General features: G+C 46.0%; 11 protein-coding genes across 11 annotated transcripts; 6 read left to right on the top strand and 5 right to left on the bottom strand.

The window, feature by feature from the left end:
• Positions 1 to 131: 131 nt before the first annotated feature.
• BX661DRAFT_186557 (uncharacterized protein) lies at positions 132 to 848 on the bottom strand. The gene is made up of 2 exons (XM_051537045.1): positions 363 to 848; positions 132 to 321 (listed from the first exon to the last, which is right to left on the bottom strand). Exons 1-2 carry the CDS (start codon positions 682 to 684, stop codon positions 164 to 166), a joined length of 480 nt encoding a protein of 159 aa, XP_051389629.1. The 5' UTR covers positions 685 to 848; the 3' UTR covers positions 132 to 163.
• Positions 849 to 2,279: 1,431 nt separating this feature from the next.
• BX661DRAFT_186555 (uncharacterized protein) lies at positions 2,280 to 3,267 on the top strand. Its single transcript, XM_051537044.1, is given in 2 exon segments — positions 2,280 to 3,021; positions 3,033 to 3,267. The coding sequence occupies 2 exon segments, from the start codon at positions 2,399 to 2,401 to the stop codon at positions 3,127 to 3,129; spliced, it is 720 nt and encodes a 239-aa protein (XP_051389628.1). The 5' UTR covers positions 2,280 to 2,398; the 3' UTR covers positions 3,130 to 3,267.
• Positions 3,268 to 4,216: 949 nt separating this feature from the next.
• BX661DRAFT_207022 (uncharacterized protein) lies at positions 4,217 to 5,265 on the top strand (the record flags this gene model as incomplete). Its single annotated transcript, XM_051538650.1, has 3 exons — positions 4,217 to 4,903; positions 4,929 to 4,955; positions 5,043 to 5,265. 3 exons carry the CDS (start codon positions 4,217 to 4,219, stop codon positions 5,208 to 5,210), a joined length of 882 nt encoding a protein of 293 aa, XP_051389627.1. The 3' UTR covers positions 5,211 to 5,265.
• Positions 5,266 to 5,863, bottom strand: BX661DRAFT_186553 (uncharacterized protein). The gene is made up of 3 exons (XM_051537043.1): positions 5,667 to 5,863; positions 5,450 to 5,635; positions 5,266 to 5,405 (listed from the first exon to the last, which is right to left on the bottom strand). Exons 1-3 carry the CDS (start codon positions 5,721 to 5,723, stop codon positions 5,295 to 5,297), a joined length of 354 nt encoding a protein of 117 aa, XP_051389626.1. The 5' UTR covers positions 5,724 to 5,863; the 3' UTR covers positions 5,266 to 5,294.
• Positions 5,821 to 6,645, top strand: BX661DRAFT_186552 (NUDIX hydrolase domain-like protein). Its single transcript, XM_051537042.1, has 3 exons — positions 5,821 to 6,010; positions 6,040 to 6,249; positions 6,272 to 6,645. The coding sequence occupies exons 1-3, from the start codon at positions 5,990 to 5,992 to the stop codon at positions 6,581 to 6,583; spliced, it is 543 nt and encodes a 180-aa protein (XP_051389625.1). The 5' UTR covers positions 5,821 to 5,989; the 3' UTR covers positions 6,584 to 6,645.
• Positions 6,646 to 7,992: 1,347 nt separating this feature from the next.
• On the top strand, positions 7,993 to 10,077 carry BX661DRAFT_186551 (uncharacterized protein; the record flags this gene model as incomplete). The annotated part of the gene is given in 5 exon segments (XM_051537041.1): positions 7,993 to 8,091; positions 8,174 to 8,805; positions 8,819 to 9,402; positions 9,426 to 9,475; positions 10,065 to 10,077. The coding sequence occupies 5 exon segments, from the start codon at positions 8,060 to 8,062 to the stop codon at positions 10,075 to 10,077; spliced, it is 1,311 nt and encodes a 436-aa protein (XP_051389624.1). The 5' UTR covers positions 7,993 to 8,059.
• A 372-nt stretch (positions 10,078 to 10,449) lies between these two features.
• On the top strand, positions 10,450 to 12,452 carry BX661DRAFT_186550 (uncharacterized protein). Its single transcript, XM_051537040.1, has one exon. The coding sequence runs from the start codon at positions 10,692 to 10,694 to the stop codon at positions 12,426 to 12,428; it is 1,737 nt and encodes a 578-aa protein (XP_051389623.1). The 5' UTR covers positions 10,450 to 10,691; the 3' UTR covers positions 12,429 to 12,452.
• On the bottom strand, positions 12,446 to 13,793 carry BX661DRAFT_186549 (uncharacterized protein). The gene is made up of 3 exons (XM_051537039.1): positions 13,405 to 13,793; positions 13,283 to 13,365; positions 12,446 to 13,259 (listed from the first exon to the last, which is right to left on the bottom strand). The coding sequence occupies exons 1-3, from the start codon at positions 13,409 to 13,411 to the stop codon at positions 12,501 to 12,503; spliced, it is 849 nt and encodes a 282-aa protein (XP_051389622.1). The 5' UTR covers positions 13,412 to 13,793; the 3' UTR covers positions 12,446 to 12,500.
• Positions 13,794 to 14,455: 662 nt separating this feature from the next.
• On the top strand, positions 14,456 to 15,201 carry BX661DRAFT_186547 (uncharacterized protein). The gene is made up of 2 exons (XM_051537038.1): positions 14,456 to 14,867; positions 14,912 to 15,201. Exons 1-2 carry the CDS (start codon positions 14,673 to 14,675, stop codon positions 15,173 to 15,175), a joined length of 459 nt encoding a protein of 152 aa, XP_051389621.1. The 5' UTR covers positions 14,456 to 14,672; the 3' UTR covers positions 15,176 to 15,201.
• Positions 15,202 to 15,323: 122 nt separating this feature from the next.
• Positions 15,324 to 16,043, bottom strand: BX661DRAFT_186545 (phosphatidylethanolamine-binding protein; the record flags this gene model as incomplete). The annotated part of the gene is given in 3 exon segments (XM_051537037.1): positions 15,324 to 15,513; positions 15,540 to 15,813; positions 15,831 to 16,043. Coding segments are annotated over 3 exon segments (512 nt in total), but the record flags the coding sequence as incomplete, so codon positions are not given.
• Positions 16,044 to 16,943: 900 nt separating this feature from the next.
• Positions 16,944 to 18,391, bottom strand: BX661DRAFT_207018 (uncharacterized protein; the record flags this gene model as incomplete). Its single annotated transcript, XM_051538649.1, has 2 exons — positions 17,416 to 18,391; positions 16,944 to 17,137 (listed from the first exon to the last, which is right to left on the bottom strand). Exons 1-2 carry the CDS (start codon positions 18,200 to 18,202, stop codon positions 16,944 to 16,946), a joined length of 981 nt encoding a protein of 326 aa, XP_051389619.1. The 5' UTR covers positions 18,203 to 18,391.
• Between the last annotated feature and the right edge of the window lie 1,736 nt (positions 18,392 to 20,127).

Below are 20,127 nucleotides of genomic sequence, written 5' to 3'. Positions count from 1 at the left end.
CGTTACAAATAACAAAACTAAACTAAGCTAAACGTCATTGTGCAGGTAAAATATATCGGTAAATATAACGTGGTCACAGTTGGTTCCAAAAAAAGTTATTTTACATTTCTTTTAAAGAAATATAGCTGAGGAATTGAAATACAAAATATATACAAAATAATAATTATTCGGGTTCTAGAATGCAAATGCAGACCGGACGACGAGACAGCCACCGCGGATACGCCATATCCCTCCACCGGTGCACCATCAGCATAATAACCCAAATGATCGCCACAACAACAACCACCAACAAGCACACCACAGCAACATACCCCCAAAAAACTTTGTCTCAAAAAACGGATACACATAAAACCCATAGACACCGACCATAAAATACACCAAAGCCAAGTACAGCACCAAGCACAGAACCACCATGCCAAAGTGCGTCCACCGGTATCGGCACCGCGCAAACACCATTACTTCGAGCGACATTAAAAGAAAGTTTATCGCATGCATGCTGACGCCCATCCATGTGTCCAGGACCCCATCAAGCCCGCCTTGTGTCGGATACAGGAGGCACCAGTATACTAACGTTACTAGGGGCGCGTAGCACGTGAATGTCTCGTACAAAACCCATTGTGAGGCGAGCGACAGCTGATGGGCGACGGATGCTGGCCGCTGGTACTGTGTATCTTCGTCAGCCATGGATCAGATCCAGTCTGGTCCTGGACCTGGTCCTGGTCCTGGTTCTTGTTGTATCGAATATCCGCTTATTCTGCTGCTGCTGTTGGATTTGACTCTGGTCCTGGTCCTGGTCCTGGTCTTGCTGCTGCTGCTGCTGGTCGCATATCTCCTTGATCTCGTCGATTTCAGGCGCTATCCCAATGTCCCGCAAGCCCATAGGTGCCCGCTCATGGTCGGAGCGCAGCAGCTGCACGCGCTCAATCCCCGACGAGCTGCCTGAACACGAGTCTGTATTGGTGACAATTGAAATCGTACCCAACCCAGCATTATCTGCGACCAGGGCACTCACCGATGGCATTCCGATCCGACTATCCCCAGCCAGTATCATCAGCTGGTCCGGCGGCAACGGCATCGGCATAGAAATCGGCAACTCCCTCACTGCTTTCCTGTGCCACTGCCACTCCAGCCGCCACCAGTTCCATATGCGATTTACTGTTGTGTAACGAACCGTATTGTATGCTGCAAAGCCATAGTACAGTGTGATTCCAATAAATGTCAGGGTGGTAAAGTATGCGGCCCAGTTCCACCCTGCGCCGTGAGAAATGTTGAGGCGAGGTTGGCGATGAGCACTGCGAGGCAGTAGATGAATATGACTGTGCGGATAATCCCGAGTGTTGGCTGTGGAATAAAGTAGGAGGTTACGAAGAACTCGTCGCGAAGGTATTTGTCGTTGTGGAAGAGGAATATGTGCGCCGAGTGTTTGAGCCAGGAGACTGCCCCCCGACCTAAAAGTGTCTTTGGTGTCATTTTATGAGATCAGAAAAGAGAAAAAGGGGCTTTAAGGAATACAAAAAAATAAGAATAGAAATTTTACCCTTTTGAAGTGAGATAAAGGAATAACTTTTATTTTCAGCTGGTGTGTATGTGTGTGTTCAGCGCGTAGGCCTTCATGAAACAATCGGGAATAAAATGTGAAAGGCTTTTTTTTAAAATTAATTATTGTCTCGTTGGCCGAGCCTTGCGTTTATTTTTTAAATGACGAAAATAAAAAATGAAAATTACAAAAATAAAAGATAAAAAGGACAAGGCGGAAAAAATAAAAATTTTAAACACAAAATGAATGCGATAAGAGAGTATGTTGTTCTTTTAACAACTTTTTTAAGAATGCTCTTTTTGACAGATAACAGATCACAGCTGCCAATAGTTTTAAGAAGGACGGATAAATTCAATTTATTTGAACGAGCAACTGGCCGGTGCTCCTCAAACAAAATGAGCAACAAACAATGGCTCTTGTTGGATTGCAAACATATATTGCTTTTAAGCTTCCTGCTGATCTCAGAATATAATAGACCTGAATAGATTATTATTGCAATTGCAAAAATAGACATCTTTTGACGCTTTGAGTTTAATGGGTTTGCTCTTCGTAATTATGTGTTTGTTTCATCGGCTAGTTAACCGCAAATAAAAAAGAGAGATAAGGCATATCCTAAAAGAACATTTGAATTGCAAAGCAATAAAAAATTGCTGTGATCTCTCACCCCATACTTTTTATCTATGCCTTTATCGAAGATCTTCCCACTAGGGTCTGGATTCGCGTTTGCACTTATTAATTCATATTTTCAACAATTAATTGCGTTCATCATATTCATATTGTATACTCTGAGAAAAGTTTATATTTTAAAATTCGATCTACAGCCACTGCTAGCAAAAAAAACCAAGTCATCAACTACGAGAAATGTCGGCAATATTGGGCGATCGCAATGCACGCAAGCGAATTATCCTAGGGACCCTGGGCCTAGGCGCAGCCGGCGGGGCCATCGGACTCAACGTGGCCATCCTAAAGAACCTTCAGCCAATTGCGCGCCACACAGCAACCATGGCCGGCAACTGGTCCCTCTGTGGGCTCTTCTTCTTCACGACTCGCGAGGCTCTTTTGGCCGAGCAGCGCGAGAAAAATCAAGCGATGAATCTGCGCATATCGCAGACCCGCGAAAATGACGAAATGTTCAGCAGCGCATTGGCCGGCGCACTGACCGGCGGCACCCTGGCCTTTATCAGCCGCGGTCGCAGAAAGTCGGTGGTTTCGGGCGCTGTGTTCTTTGGCCTGGTGGCAGTTATCGGCCAGTTCGCATTCACTAAATTTAATCACCGGCGGCAGCAGATTATTATTAGGGAAATGGCCGCCGAGAATAAAACGAAGCAGCAAGGCAATATTGCGGTAGAAACTGCGGATGATGAAGCGGAGTCAATGTCAATTATTGCGCGGGTGCGGCGCGCAGTGAGCGTCGACCCGATTACGCTGCTGCCTGAGTGGTTTCCGCTGCGACGGATCCCTCGGAGGAATACCGCGAGATGCTGGTCTTGCGCAGGGAGGAGGTCCGCTTTGAGCTCCGCAGACTGCGCTCGATCATTGATGACTTGGATCGCCGCGAGCAGAACCTAATGAGCCGACTGCAGCAGGATTAGAGTCTGCCAGTAGAATGCTGAATTGTCGGCCAATTGACCGGCTCTGACTGTAAATGAGTCGTTAATTGGCCATGCCTTTTGTGTGCAAAATTTTCTGTTATATAATATAATAAGTTGATCTTTTTTCGCTCTCTTTCGGGGTTTTTCTTGCGACAAACAGGCTGGCTGCGTGCATTTTTGCTAGCGTCCGGACCCTGTGACCGATGCTTTGTGAAAAAACAGGGCTTCTGCTTGGGCACAATACGCTCTCAAAATAGATTAGTTCCCTTTCTTCTCTCTGGCCCCTATCCGCCTCACTGTGCTGCTCTGTTTTCACCTACATTGGTCTTACCGTTAGCTTTTATTTATTTATTTTTGCTAAAATTAGATTGCGGAAAACCATAGAACCTTTGTTTTATTTCGCAATTGTGCGTTCTTTTTTCCATCATTTTCAACCAATAAATTTTAAACAGACCGCTAAATACATTAAATAAGCTGTTGGGATTGACCGATGTTTGATCGCTGCTGGTCTGAACCGGATCGGCTTATAGCTGAATGTTTGCACAAAGTCAAATATGCGCGGGGGAGGTTTTCCTTTCATTTGGTCGGATCCTCCCTCCCTATTTTAAGATGTTTCCTTTCCAAGCTGTCTCGTAATAACTATTTTGTCGTAAATAAATAAACGATTGCATTAGCCACTGGTTCCGCCGCCAAATTTTTTAAAGCCGTCGATTCTCAACAATTTTTTATGTCAGCCGATCAATGTCATGACTAGATAATAACAAGTTGAACGGAACAAAATAGTTTTTCTCCAAATTTATTGCCTAAAGAAATAGAAATATGAAATTTTGGTGGGGAAAGGGAAATTGTCAGTCCACATTTCTTAAGTTCTGACAGAAAAATAAAAAAATGAGCTTTTAAAACTATTGAAGAGAAAGTGAATGAAAACGGCAAAGTATATAGAGAGAACGCTGCTAAATTTATTTAGTTGGCAGCCTGCTGCCGTTTGCTTTTAAAGTAATCATTTTCTCCCAATTACTTTTGTTACATTTATCCTCACCTTATATTTTATTCCTATTACATTACCTAATCCTCTGCCTCCTTGTCAATGTTCTTTGCAAAGATACCCGTGGCTATATTTGCCATACTTGGTGCTGCTCTTGCCCAGCATGGCCCAGATTGGGATGCTGCCAACGCAGCCCTCGGCAACACCGTCAATTGGGATTCTACCTCGGCCCAAACATGCGCGCAGCAACACTGGTCTGAAATTAAGGCTGGTGTTGACCCCCAGCTGAAGGTCCTGTGGCAATTTATGCCGCCAAATATCAAAACCTCGCTGACCCAAAGCACTGTTGTTGGCAAGAACAATCTGCTTGCTTCCAATGCGCCACCTGGATCAGCCATTTCGCAAGCTGCGCACCTTTTCCCTGCTGGAATTTTCAGCCCGTATGCTGACAATATTGCCTTAAACTGCTTGGCCACTTCCATTCCCTCGACCCCTTCTACGGTAACTTCAACCACAAGCACTAATAGTCCAACTACCAGTTTTACTAGCACTGGGTTCAGTGATACTGCCGAGTCTAGTGAGTCCAGCGAGTCCAGGGAGTCCAGCAAGTCCAGCGAGGCCGTTGAGTCAAGTGAGTCAAGTGAGTCAAGTGAGTCCAGCGAGACTGCTGAGTCCAGCGAGACTGCTGAGTCCAGCGAGACTGCTGAGTCCAGCGAGACTGCTGAGTCCAGCGAGACTGCTGAGTCCAGCGAGACTGCTGAGTCCAGCGAGACTGCTGAGTCCAGCGAGACTGCTGAGTCCAGCAGCTGCTGAGTCCAGCGAGACTGCTGAGTCCAGCGAGACTGCTGAGTCCAGCGAGACGCGGTCCAGCGAGACTGCTGAGTCCAGCAAGTCCAGCGAGGCCGTTGAGTCAAGTGAGTCAAGTGAGTCCAGCGAGACTGCTAGGTCCAGTGAGTCCAGCGAGACCAGCGAGACCAGCGAGGCCGCTGAGTCCGAGGAGTCCAGGGAGGCCGCCGAATCAACCTCCACATTGTCCACGACCACACGCCACACCATCACCGTTACAGTCAACAAGTGCCCCTTGCCCACACAGTGATAACTGAGTTTATAAAAACAATAACTTTTATTTATCAATATATAAAGTGGATAAATATTTACACAACCACAAAAAGCACCTGGCTCACTTTCTCTTTTCGCCCTGCATAGTGACAATAACGGTTCTCCTGTGCTGGTATGTTCTGTGCTCGTTCAAATATATACCCTGCCACGTTCCGAGAGCCAGCTGTCCATCCTTGATCGGTATGTTCAAAGAAACGCCGACCAAGGCCTCTTAACATGGCCGGGCATATCATCGGGTCCCTCGTCTGTGTGCTTGTACTTTAGTGTTTCAGGAGCAATATGATCGAGGGCCATTGTTAGGTCTTCGCGTACCTCGCGACAGACGTTTTCGTTAAGACAGAGAGAGGCACTGGTGTGTTGGAGGAAGAGGTTACACATGCCGATTTGTATTTGCGCAGTTCGCTGTCATGGCTCGCTCAATCTCGTTGGTTACAAGGTAGCTGCCCTTGGAGCGTGGCGGGAACGTGTGTGTGACTTGCGACCAAGACATTGCGTGAATTTGCGTTTAGCGAAAGGGTGAAAAAAAAGTATAGAAAAAGAAAACGATCAAAAAATGTTGTGAAAGTGAGAAAGGCAAAAGACTCGGTCAAAGATCGAAAAGATTACACAAAGAAAAGAATAAGAACAAATATCTAAAAAAATTAAATTATCCTGCAAATCGATTGTTGGCTTTTGCTTTTTTTCTTGCTGCTTCGTCACCATTCGCATTTTGAATTCCAACTTGTTATAGCAAATTACTCGCTTAAACTAATACAAATGAGCGCAGCTAATGTCCGTGTGGCGTCGGCTGTTTTGTCACGCACAAGCACAACGGCCAAGTATTATTTCTGCTGGGCAAGCGCCACGGCAGCCACGGTGAAAACACCTGGGGGCTGCCTGGCGGCCACCTCGAACTTGGTGAGAGCTGGGCATCCTGCGCCGAGCGCGAAGTTCTCGAAGAATGCGGCATTCAAATTCAAAGGTGTCGTTTTGTCGGAGCGACCAACGATGTATTTGATCCTGCCAGCATGCACTACGTGACGCTGTTTATGCGCCAAGCCGCTCACCAGTGGCAGTTATTGTGACAATGGCAGTGGGAATGATAATATTGCCTTTGAGCAACGGCTACCAGAGGTCGGGCTGATGGAGCCGGACAAGTGTCTTATGTGGGCGTGGGTCAGTTGGAGCGAGCTGGTCGCAAGAAAAGCGGTGCTGAGGGACGCCTGTTCGTCGAAAGCATGTAATCAACTTGAGGCGGAGGAAAAACACGATAATACAGGTCTAGATCTGTCGTCGCTGTTTTTGCCTCTTTTGAACCTCGAAAGACAATATGGCGCTCAAGGTCCATCTTGGTTGAATCCAACTTTGTAGCCATAATTTTTTTTTTTGCATAGCTCTAATAATAATATTTTCTTGGCAATGCCACTCAGCACAATCATTACAAAACAAGGTTACGTGGGAATACTAATACAATAAACAATATTTAATAACCGGTCGGATTTGAACAATATTATTCGCGCTATTTTTAAAATAAAAAAGACAAATACTGCATTTACTGCATAAACAGCTAACTATTCTAACATTGATTCCTGTATTTTTTTATAATAATGTGTCGTAGCTAGAGACTGAGGGTAATAAATATATATTAAAGAAATTCAAGAAAGACCACTGCTAGGGCTTGTCGATGCCTTGCGTCGAGAATACTGTCTCCGTCAAACTCGCCGCTAGCCGCGCATGATCTGTTAATCCACATCCATCTGATCAGGGGATGTGGCTGTATCAGATGTAACCCAAAATTTCGTATTTTATCAGTATAATTAAAATCTTTGTTCACGCCGCTGAATTCAACAGCGTAATCAGAGGAAAACCCGTTAATTTTCCAACGTGTAATTTTTTAAAAAAATTATTTTTGGCGGCAGCCACAGGCGAATGTTTGCGTGGTTGATTTTATGCCGTTATTATGTATTGTCGTGATTTTTTTACTTTGACTGCAAATTGCATGCATGCAATTTGCATCATGACAATCTTGTGTTAGGACCCAACTCAGAATGTAAGCACCAGTATTCAGAAAGGGGACGATCCCCCCGACACCAACAAATAACTGCAACAATATTTGTCCAGTAAGGAAGGTTTATTTGTATACATTATTCATGCGTCCAATAAGAAACTGCAAAGCAATTATATTTTCAACTATTAGAAATACATTTATTCATCCAACAATCATGCAGTTTTAAGAAAGTATTGTCCAAACATGTAAATCATACTATAAAAATTGCATTACTCCGTGTTTGTCATTGTTCTGCCACCCACTCGGGTAGCAAAAAATTGGAAAATGTGCATACCGCTCGATATTTACGAGCGGTCATCGCTTGATACCACGCTATGAAAAAATATAAAAAGGGTGCAAATTTGTTTACAAGGCTGAGAGTTCGAAGGAAAAGTTACAAAGCATACTTCTGTTCGAGTTTTGTCAAAGCCGCACTTTATAATAAAGAAATCATATTTTTGCGGGTATATTTGTTCTTTTAACGAAAGAAAAAAAGGAATATCTGAAACCTCATAGCGAATATTTACAACTCTGTATAATTATCTAAAAAAGCCTTTGATTTCTCGTAAGTCACTTTTCCAAAGCATTGTCTGCACGACGCTTGCTGCGTTTGGGGTGGTTAAGTAGCGAGAATGTCTACAATTAACGCCTTCGGATAATTATTCCAATAATTTGTTGCTTCAATATTAATTAACCTTCACCTTTCCTTTCCTTTCCTTTTATTTTCATTTTCATTTCTTTATTTCTGCACTTCAACAACCAATTTTTTTTGCATTTTACGCGTTCTATAATATTTCACAATGCCCTGCCTGCCTTTAGCTCCGTCGAGCGAGTCGAGAACAAGGACATTCTCCACACTTTTCAGCAGAAAAATGATAAAGCTCATTATGCAACTTTATTAGCCTTTATTCTAGTGCGCACTGCTATTTTGTACTGATAACTGAGCCCAACGCAACTGGCGACCACGACAAAGACGGACAACGGCTTTCACCGCCGCCACCACCGCCCCCACCATCGGTATCTCATTTTTATATCCACCCGCCTCCGCCGCCGCATCAGCCCCAACTTGCTGCTCACCCTCATTTAAATTTGCACAACAGTATCAAACAAATCTGGGACCAATGGTTTGGCCAGCCACCCGCTCGAGCGTGCAAGGATATTGCAATCAACCAAAGCCACTGGACTATCTCCAACGAGACCATGCGGCCCTTCGTCGATATCCCCGACATGTCCGATATCGGCGTCGGTGAGAGCGTCTGTGTGCGCGTAATAGTGCCGTTAAGGCCATCCAACAGTACCGACGCATTTGTGCCTTTGCCAAGCGCACCCTGGGACAGCATTCTCCTCGACATGGTCGGCCTGTCCTCGGGCATCAGCATTCCAGTCAATCTGCAGCCGGTCAGCGATATGCGCAACAGGCGGCAGGACAGCGTGCACATTTACGAGGCTAATGTGGTGCTACGCGACATTGATGTTTACCATCCCGAGGGATTCCTTGAATTCCGCGATGCTCGGTGGAACCCCGAAGGCCCCTCTTGCCACAGCAGTATTCACCCGAGCCGCTGGATATAACGAGGCACAACAGGTTGTGGTAAAAGACGAGCACAGGGCCAGCCCATATAGCCTTTGGAAGTACACGGAGCTGCCCTTGTGTACAGACAGCAATGCGGAGGGGCGTTGGGTTTATGTGCACAATATTCCGTTTGATCCCGAGCTCGTGCCATTGGCTGACAACCTGAACCGCGTCTGGCTGCCGTACACCTGCCGGTTGCGCCGCGTCAGCTACGCGCAGTTTGCGCAATGCCTTGTCTCAAAGTACCCGCGTGTGCACTGGTATGGCGACTCTAACGTGAGACGCAGCTTGAAAAAAATCAGCTCGCTGGGCGAGTGGTGCTCAACAAAAGAGGACCAGGAAAGCGCTGTCTGCACGTGCGAGGACTACAGGAGCGACTTTACCCGGTTCTCGATACACGCGCGCAACACATTTTTTGACATTGATGCAGTGGACGGTGGCTTGTCGCTGGCTAACGAGACTGATTTTGCGCGTGTTCCCGAAAATAAGGCGCGCATGGCGGTGTTCAAGATCGAGGGCCTGACTGCGCGTAATGTTTCGCCGTGGATAGACCGGTTCGCGAATGGAACGGTCAAAATGTTTGGCATCCACAGGCTGTCATTATTTCGCTGGTCAACTGGGATGCTGCCTTTACGTCGTTGGAGTTTTTTGCCTCCCAGGTTGCTCTGCTGATTGGGCGCTTAAATGAAACTTATTTGCCAAATACCAGGATCATACTGCGCACCGGGCAGTACCACTGCTGCTACTCGGACCAGTCAGCTACAGGGAGGAAATACTCGCAGCTGCGGAACCGCTACTTAACGACATGCATATCGGTATGATTAAGGAGGCCTGGGTGATTTATATGATGTGCGGTGTGGGATGTTGCTTCGGTTGCTCAGCGTCGGCCGCTGGTTGGCCGCCAAGAGTCGCAAGCGTGTTACTCAAACCATGTGCGCTCGGAAGTTGTCGAAGTCGAGAACCAGATTCTGTTCAACTCGCTGTGCAATTAAGCCTTTGTTTTTTGTTTTTTGTTAAATAATTTGGTATGTATATGGCATGGTTTATTTGTTGTGATATTGAGCAATTTTTCCATTGCACCCAAAAGTAACTATTATTGCGTACCATGCGTCAAGCAGCAATTAGCAGTTGTCAACTTAAGTCGAGGGCCAGAGTTGTCCCTAATTTGAGTAATTGTATAAAACAAAAAACGTATACAGTGCGCTTGCTAATCTATGCGTTCAATTGGTTAGCCGCCTCTCGTAAAGCAAAAAAGTTATGTTGCAATTGCAAAAAAAATATACTGAAGTGCAGCTTGAGTATTATGATTTTCTCCGTTACAAAATATTGAGTATTTCGCCAGCAAAAAGAAAGGGAAAACTGCATTGAGTATCATTTATCAATTATTTTACATGCGGACCGCAAATCTATAAACAGATTAGCAAAGTGTGCATGACTGTGGATTGCAAGTCTTTGGATGTTTACCTTCTTACATTGAGAAGGGCAACCATAAAGGTCACTTCGTAGATAAATCATTTTACAATATAAACAAAGAGCAAAGCACAGCAAAGCGTGCAAAGGATGACACCAACCCCAATAGCAGACCAGAATTCGAGAATGAAGTTGCTTGATTTTCGTTGCTAGTAAAGAGTAATTGCAACCGCTAAAAAAAATTTGCAATTATTTTTTGCGTCCACGAAAAAACGTATGGTTATTATGTTGCGATTCTACTTGATTTCAGTAGCTCCTCGTTTTAAATATTAGCACCAACATATCTGACGACTAGCTTTCCTTTCCAATATTTCTAATTTATTCGCTTACGTATATTACATGCCACTAGCGCAATATTTGCACACGGGTCGACACTAGATAAATTAACCATGAACGTAGCGGGTGATGAAGAGCAAGGCATGCTGGCGAGCCATTCGGCATCCACCACCACATCACCCACAAAGTCCGCCCGCAAATCGCTGTTCTCCAAGTTCATTGACAACAAGGCGCTCAAGGGGTTCCTGGTCATCATGTGTCTAATCAACGGCTTCCAGGTTATCCGAATGGTCAGCTACGACACCACAACAACATCATCATCATCATCATCATCGTCGTCGTCGTCGTCGTTGTTCACATTAGCGTCAAGCAAAACACCGGAGCAGACAAAAAGCCGGTGTGCGGATATCCCAGTTTCCTTGAATTACTGGGAGGTCGCACAGGGCTCGCCGGCTGTTGTCGACATACCTTATGCAGGCAGCATCAATGTGGGCGACACTGTCTGCGTGCGCGTCGTGGTGCCGCCAACTATAAAATCACCAGAAGCAGCAGCCCTGAACTCGTCGCTTGATTCGGAGTTTGCTCCGTTGCCAGGAACGTCCTGGGAAAGCTTTGTATTCGACATGGTTGGCAGCAACACGGGCATCAACGTCCCAATAAAACTGCAGGCTACGAGTGACTGGAGAAACGCCCTGAAAGACAGCGTGCACGTCTATCAGGCTGATGTGCAGCTGCGAGATGTGGACGTGTTTACGCCGCAGGGGTTTATAGAGTTCCGCGAGGCTCGGTGGAACCCTGAGGGCAAGACCACGCCGCAGCCGTATAATCCCGAGACTATCCCCACTCCGCCCGGGGTGTCTATCAACGTGGTAGACAGCACTGGCGACAGCCCGTATAGTCTGGCAAAATATCTGGATCAGCCGCTGTGCACGCAGAGCGACGAGGATGGCCGGTGGGTCGATGTTTCTAACTTGCCCTTTGATGCCGCGGTCGTACCCTTGCCCGACAACTACAATCGTGTGTGGCTGCCGTATGCGTGCCGGCTGAGGCGCATCCCATACGAGGAGTACACACAATGCCTGATAGACCGGTACCCGCGGATCCACTTGTACGGAGACTCGAACACCCGGCGAGCACTGCGCCGGTTCGCGACGCTCGGGCAGTGGTGCTCGACAAAGGAGGATATCGAGTCCATCGAGTGCAAGTGCAATGATAATGGCCAGGCCACTGAGCGGTACAGCATTTCTGCGCGCGATATCACTGTTGACATGGACCCGGTGGCCGGCGGTTGGCAGCCAAAGGGAAATTTGACAGATCCGGCGGCCACGCCGCACGGCAAGGCGCGTATCAATGCCTTCAAGTGGGACGGACTGACCTCGCGCAACAACCCGCCGTGGCCGTCGTTCTTTGACAAGGGCATTGCCACGCACTACGGCAAGCCTAACGTGGCCATCTTTGGCTTTGTCAATTGGGACGCTGCGTTCGAAACGCACGAGTTCTTTGTCGGCGAAGTCAACCGGCTGATTGACCGCGTGGCCTCCGGGTACCCGAATTCGACAGAGATTATCATTCGCACAGGCCAGTACTACTGTTGCACATCGGATATGGACAAGTTTTGGGTGCGCCGTTACTCGCAGCTGCGTAACCGCAACTACAGCAACTATGTCATCGACTTGTTCAGACAGCGGTTGGGTGCGTCGCGCAAGGTTAGTCTGTGGGATGTCGCGTTGGTGTCGGAGCGCAGGCCGATCGAGGCACGCAACGACGTCCAGAAGTGCGCAGCAAACCATGTGCGCTCCGAGATCGTCGAGATTGAAAACCAGGTCCTGATGAACGCCATGTGCAACTGAGACAGCAAAATAGCTGATATTTACAATGATTGTGTTTATTAATAATTTTTCACAAATATTCTGACACAAAGCCTAATCGTCTTGCTGCTGTCCCGGCACAAGGAGCTGCCGCATGGCCTCGGAGACAATTTTGCCGCAGAGCTTAGCATACGGGTTTTCCTTTGGCGCAGCCATCTTGGCGACCTCGTTTCCATACTTTGCACCCATCGAAAAGTTATAAAATGCTGCGTCTTGGTCGCCCCTGCCGCGCATAACAATGGCCTTTTGTGTAAAGGCCTGGGCCAGCGTCTTTTCGTCCTGCGCATAACTGATGGCCAGGTCAAGGTCCTCCAGCGCTTGGTCATCCTGGCCTTGGATGCGATGTGCCTGGGCCCGGTTGTTGTACGCTGACGCGTAGTGCGGACAGTCGGTGATTATTTGCGTCAGCTGGGCAATTGCTTGGCTGATGTCGCCGGATTCAGCTGTGCGGATGGCTTGGCTCTCGAGGGTTTGCAGACGAGTGATAAGCGTGGGGTCGATTGAGTACGCCTTTTCCCGCTCAGATAGGAGGTTTGGCTCGGTGTTGGGGTCTGGATTTACGCTGGGCTGCTGGTATGTTCCTGAGATCTGGTCTCGCACGAACTCGCCGTCAAGCGCGCTACTGAATAGAATGTCAACGAGGTTAGAGTCGCGCGCGGATATATTGATGTTGGGCGACTGGCTGCCTTGCCCACAGCTGCTACTGGCCGTGTGTGAGCTTGGGGTGTCATCAACCATAATAGTGCTTGAATAGGGTAGAATGATGTTTAAAATAACAGTGATCAGAGTGCCAATACAAGTCCTTCGGCTTGGCTAAAATATAACAAAAAATTTACTTTTCGTAAAGTTGTGAGGAAACAAAAATGATTGAAGAAAGTCAAGATAGTATTATATTCATTCACCGAGTCCAGTTTGCATGCTCTCATTTCATTTCCGCTTTAAATATTTTCTTTTATGCGTGGCATTCATGCAACCAAGGCCTCTTGCAATTGCCAAGATATAAAAACTGCGATATTTGTCTTGGCCGCATAATTTTTTTTTCACTTTCTTCGTGTATTTGACAACGTGAGAAAAAACAATATTTGGGAGGGAATCATGCGGCCAAGTCCGATGTTCAATTCATTACATTTAATTCGCTGGAGTCCCGGTTGACAATTGGACAGGCTTTTTTTAGAATATAGAACAGGGAAATGAGGGATGCGACCGTGAGAAAAGCATTTAAAAGAAATTGTAGCAATTGACAAGATGTCGCGTCACAAGCGCTTGCATTGTTTTGAGGAGAAACAGGAGTGGTTGTTCGGCTCAAAATCGAGCCGACAAGCATTTTTCTTAGCTATTTGCCTAGCAACTCAATAAAGTTACCAATACCCTTACAATATACACGTGACCATAAGATAAACTAATGATGTGTAGCCTGGTAATTTTATGTGCTATAGTTTTATATCCATGCAATGTTTCTAATACGTCATAACATACTATGTATCCCAATAGGATAAATACACTCACAGCGCTCAGACTATTCCAAAGTGCAATCATTTATTTATCAATTAATTAATTATGTACGCTGCTACATATCCGTCTTCTCAAGAAGGAGGGGTACACGATGGTGCACAATAATATGCGCGAGAGTACATAAATATTAAAACTTGCGCCTGGCAACCTTTTGTACTCTTTCTTTTGACGACTGAATGTAAAAAACCCGAGTCAGACGCACTGCTCGTTTGATGCATGTTCCAAAAAAAACAGCTTTGTTTTATTATTGAAAATTGGCCAAGATAAAGAATACGCTTTTTATTGGGGGAGAAAAAGTGTGAGAGTGTGCATGCTTTTTATGGATAATATTAATGCCAGGGACGGAGTTCCTTCTTCCTTATTTGATCTTAGGAAAATGATTTACGTCGGTTTCAGGGGGTGAGGAGGCAAAGCAAAGAAAGGAGAAAGAGTGCTGTCTGCTTGCGCTAGAATGATGAGCACCCTTCTTGTCACCAGCCTCCCCCTTAAATACAAATGTTTCGAGTATGAAACCTTTTTTATATTTAATCACTTGAATCTCTTTCTTCTCCACATCTTCCAAACTCTCAGATAAAATAGCAGTAACAATCGAAATTTGTTTCTTTTTTACTTCTTCATTTCTACTGCTAATAGTATATTCTTTCAACAGCAGTCTATTTGATTAAGCAAGCACCCCCACACACTGCAAAAAAGCAAAATAACAATAAATCAACAATGCCTTTGGCACATACACAATGCCTATCCCCGATCCCAACAGTCCACTCGCACATCAGCACAAGCAACAAACTAAAATCTACACTACATCTCCCGTACCACCGGCGGGTAATTGATAACGAATGCAGTATGGCGCGGGACCAATTCGCTGTCGAGCGCAACTTTCTCTCTTGGATTAAATTATCTTTGGCCATGGTAGGTTCGGGCACATTATCTTTAATGAATTTGAAACTAACCAGTGGTTGCGCAACGACACTTTGCAAGGCGCTTATGCAAAATTGTCGGACGTGTCTGTCATTTATCTCTTATGTCTTGCTATTGCACTGCTGGTGGTGTCCACAGCATATATGTGGGGGACAAAGGGGCGGCTGGTGACGGATCAGAGGCCTATGCGTATGTTCTGGGCGTTCATTTTGCTGGCTGCTGGGAGTATTGGCGCGGCATCCTTGGTTTTTGTAATGTCCATAAATTATCACCGAATGTATGCTGTTAGTTTATTATAATATTAATATAGACAATTAAAAAAGAGAAAAAAGAGTAGAAATTGTTTTTTATAAATATTTCTAGTTATTATGTGGTGTCAACACGCTCATTTTGGTGCTGGCGTTTAACAAGGAAAAAGGTGGCTGCCACTGGGCGCATTTTGTGCACTTGCCCCACTCATTGACATCAAAGCGCACTCTGGACTCGGGTATATCGCTGTCAGTGACTTTAAACCTATCGTTCTGTTTCAGTACGGTCACAGCAAAGCGGTGCAAGCCAGTGCCAAAGGCCGGCTGCGGCGCCTGATAAGGTGTAATAATATTGTTAGTACTGCCTGGTACGTTGTCCAGATTGGATGCTAGGAAATGGCGGTACGACCGGTACCCATGTTGGCCATTGACGGGCTGTCGGCGTCGACAATAGCCACAGTAAAGACCTGGCCCAGCGGCCCGTCAAACTCAATGGTGGGCTCATTACGCGTGTCGTTGAGCGTCAATATCTCACCCATGCTGACCGGCTGGTTGTTGAAGCGCAAAGTGATGTTGAACTCGGGCTTGAAGCTATCCGGGAGCACATCAGGTATCAGCCCCGAATCCACGAGTGTTTCGCGGACACCCTCGAGTGTGCTGCGCTTGGCCATGGCCTTCTCCTGCTGCCGCTCGATGTCTCCTCGACTTCTCTAACCAAAATGGTGTCCTGGTCGTCTACGCGGTTAAGCGTCATGTTCTGCGAGTCATCCCTGTTGCGGTTCCGGATCTGCCGGTGCACGGCATTTTTCTGCCGCGGTGCCTCCTCTTCATACACTGTGACGTATTCTACCACCTCGTTCCGCAGGTACTGGTCTTTGTAGCTGTCTGCATAACTGTCCGTATAGCTTTTAGCATATCGATTCGCGTACTGGTTTGAGTACTCGACGTACTCAACGACGTCGGCGTACGGGCGCCGCTCAACATAGTCAGCGTACTCAGTTGAAGTTGCCTTTGCGTTATTGTAAGCGTAGTTGGCGTACTCGGTTGGCGCCGCTGAACGTTCCTGTTTGTGTACTTTGCGTACTTTCCGGTGCCTGACGATGCCGGGTTGTGCCAGCCGTCATTTTGGGGGTGCTCGAGGGGAGCGGCATAGCGGTAAACTGTGGTGTACATGGCCTGGCCGCCGCTGCCGTTAATTCCCGCGGCCTGGGTTGGCAGTATCAGCACCGGTGCACAAATGGACATTATTGCCATGTATGCGTGAAGGCGCAGCATTTATTTAAATTTGGCTAGAAAGTGATAGTGCAGGCAATGAGAGGGGTATGTGATGGGCTATTAGTCAAATAATTGAATTAATATATTAATGTATGCGATATGATTGAATAATATCCTCGAGAAGTGATAAAGTGTGTCGTTTACATATTCTCGCTCGCTCGGGGCCACTTTTTTGTTAGTTTTACTTATTAGACCGTTTAAAAAAACGCGCTGTCTCGTTCAATATTCTAAAAATGGGTACTCAGTTTCGTGACACTCTTTCCTCGTTCGCATATTCGAGAATTCAGTTTCTGAAGCGACCAGGCATAACATAGATGTTCAATTCCAAAGATGAAACCAATACGCAGTTTTGTTTCTTCTCCCCCACACCTTTTTATTATGTCTTAATAATTATTAATGAGCACCACTCTCCACAAGTAAAATCAATAAATATATTTTTTAAGAAAGTGAAAAATAAGGGTATATTAAATATCGTGAACGAAACAAAAATTAATATGCATGAAAAAAGGAAAATGTTTTAGATTTACGCAGTGGCAGTAGAGGTCTAGGAACTTTCTGTGGATTCATCTGTGCTGCTCTCGCCTTCGCCCTCTTCACTGGTGGTCTCAATCTCAGTTTCGGTCTCGGTGCTCAAAGCTTTGCTTTTGATGTGCTTACTGCTGGTAGACGCAGAAGTGCTTGATTCATTGGTAGAAGCCGAGGTACTCGACTCCTCAGTGGTCACCGCGGCCTCAGCCTCTGTCGATTCAGCCACAGACGACGACGATCAGGCTCATTTTCTCCTCCAATTCGCCTTCAGGAAGCCGCGCGCCGTCAATGGAAAGAAGGTAGCTGGCAGACATGAAGAAATGGCGCACACTCGTAATATCTTCGTCGCTATAATCATACGAGAATGCGCGACCCTTCGTGATAAAGAATACCTCGCCGAGTCTGTCGCGCAGCTGGAACTTTTATATACACCAGCACGCATCAAGCTGGTGTCAGCGCCTTCCATGCGGCGGATGGCCGAGTATAACTTGGGAAAACGACAAAGTCAGGGAAGTTGATGCCGTTCTTGAGGAAGCTCAGGGGCACCAGTGGGCGCTTGGGGTCCATCTGCTTGTTGTGCGCTGCCACCAGGCGGTTCACGAAGCGTCGCGGGGCGCGGGTAGTCTTGGGCGCCGAGCCGCCGCTCTCCGAGTCGCTCTCTGAGTCGCTACCACCGTCGCTATCGCTATCGCTCTCACTGTCGCTATTGGTGCTGCCGCTGCTCATGCTGCCCTTGCGCTTGCCACTCAGGCGCTTTTTCTCCGTATTGGTGCTCTCTGTGGCAGTGCTCTCATCGCCAGCAGAGCTGGTGGTTTTGCTTGTTGTTTTACTCTGCTCATTGCTGTCGTCGTCAATAACCTGCGTACCAATGATTTTCCCGTTTACCGAATCATTGGGGTGCTGCAGGACCAGCGAGCCCATATACATCCAATGGTTGCCCATGCTGTAAAGGCCCTCATACGTGGTGCGGTTCTGTAGTAGATCGTGGTGCGCTTCGACCTTGAAGTAGTATGGCACAGAGGCATCGAGCTCAACCTTGGATTCGAGGAATACTTGGCTGGGGCCTTCTAGGGTCGGTAGGTATTTGGCGTCGGAAATATCAGATGTCTTGCCGAGGGTTACTTGGTGGTTGGCCGAGGGGGGCAATATTTGCATGGAGACAACGGCTGTTTTATCCTTGCGGTGCTGCAGGCTCATTGTACCGTAGCTCCAGCCGAGCGATACCCACTCGGTTGCCGGTGGCGCTGTGCTGTTGGCGAACCGCAGCATGCTCATTGCCGTTGAGATGCCCTTTGCGCCGACTCCAATGTCCCACTCGAGATCAACTTCAAGACCGCGCACAATCGGGCAAAGCAAGGTGCCAGCATAGCGGAAAAGGCCGAATTGTATTTCACAAGCATGTTGTAAAGGAAGAATAAGTACTGCAAGTTTTTTTATGATTTTGTAACTATACGAAACAGTGCGGGTATATTTCAGAGTAAAAATTTTGGCATGAAGAGATGACAAGAAGATGTTGCATTAAAAAATTTTACTTTGGCGGCGGATGCCAAAGCACACATGTCATTATCTTCAATTGATAAACAAATATTTGTAGATGTACGAATATTACACATATTGTTACTTGTATTTATGTGGCCAAATCCAAGACACGAGTGGAAAACCTGGATACAAAATGTATCCACTTGCACCAATACTTGGACAAATTCTGAGTGGAACAGCAGCTGCATCTGCTGCAATTGTAGTTCCTTTATTTTATTTAAACCAAGACGCCCACCCACATTGTAACTGCTATTTTATGTCGCATACTGTAGAGTCGCCGATTATCACGCAGTATCAGGGCTGTGTGAAACCAAACGTTTACTGTTATCCAGGTCGAACAATCACTTTGGTATTCGCAGCTCCATCACGCAACCACACATGTATTGGAGTAACTGATTTATCAGTATTTTTGAGACATTTATGTAAATTGGCAATAGTGCTGAGTATATTTGATTCTCCTTGATTTCCGTACAATATGATGCAGCAAATTATCGAGCCGTTCCACATTCAAATTAGCTGTGTGATTAAAACAACAGCTCGCAGAAAGCCAAAAAATTAAATGAAAGCAAAATATAAGCGAGTGGTTACTTTCTTTTTTGTTCACATTATATTTTTCCACATATTTTATCAACACTATCTCAATTCAATTCAATTCGTTCAAAAAATAGGGCAGGCCACAGTGCATGCATCAATGGCTCGCAATGTGGCTTTAGGGGTTTTAAGGTTTATTAGACTTTAATTCACCAGCAGAATATGAAGCAGCAACAGAAGCAGCACCGTCGCGTCACGCATTCACACCATTTGGACTATCCCATCGATATGAACACAACTTTCAGCCGAGCCACGCCTTTATATTTTTTCCCGCATTGGTATGGAACTGTAGACAGAGTACAACGAGTGAGCGTGTAATTTACCCGGCAAAAAACACCTACGCAAGAACGAACGCTTCATAGCACTCACGAGAATTTATATATGGCCCGAAGGTATTAGAATAACAAATTACAAACTGTTAACTGTTAGCTGTACAGGTGGTTGGGTTATATAATGTGCTTGGTTTTGTTAGTGTCAATAACGCGTGGCCTTTTTTCATGGGTTCCGCCATTAGTTTTTATTTCCAGCGTTACACTTTGGTTATGTTTCCTATATTGGCACCGCATCATTTGTTATTATTTTTTTTAGCGTTGCGCAGCTAAGTTGTAAACTTTTTTATTTTCCTTGGTGGTTTGGGTTTGCTAACACGCGGTAATGCAAGCTCATTGCTTTATTGTTGTTGTCAATAAGCTGGTGGTATCATTTAATGCGCCTTTTTAACTGCCAAATCCCATTGGGAGCGCTAGCAGGAGCTAAGGGTTTTTATATTGTTTTTACAAAATAATTTATATAATATTACACTCTAAATTGTTTTTATCGATACAGTAGATGCAGCGTGACGGATGTCACCAGTCTTGGATATATTCGTAACCGATAATAATAAATAAAAACTCTGCGAATAAATTGCAAATAAGCAAGTAACCAATAGCCAGTGCAATATACTGTTGCACAGACTGAATATATGGAAGTAGATGTTGAGGTCGAGGATTGCGAAACAAGTTTCCACCTGCGTGCCGATTGATAGGACGCTAATTGGATCATGCAGGCGTAAATCAGGGGACATAATATTG

This window comes from Kickxella alabastrina, assembly GCF_025024165.1.
Source record: "Kickxella alabastrina strain RSA 675 chromosome Unknown BX661scaffold_22, whole genome shotgun sequence".
Classification (NCBI taxonomy): domain Eukaryota; kingdom Fungi; phylum Kickxellomycota; class Kickxellomycetes; order Kickxellales; family Kickxellaceae; genus Kickxella; species Kickxella alabastrina.
The sequence above is the reverse complement of the archived record's forward strand: the minus strand, read 5'-3'. Positions and strand labels throughout refer to the sequence as shown.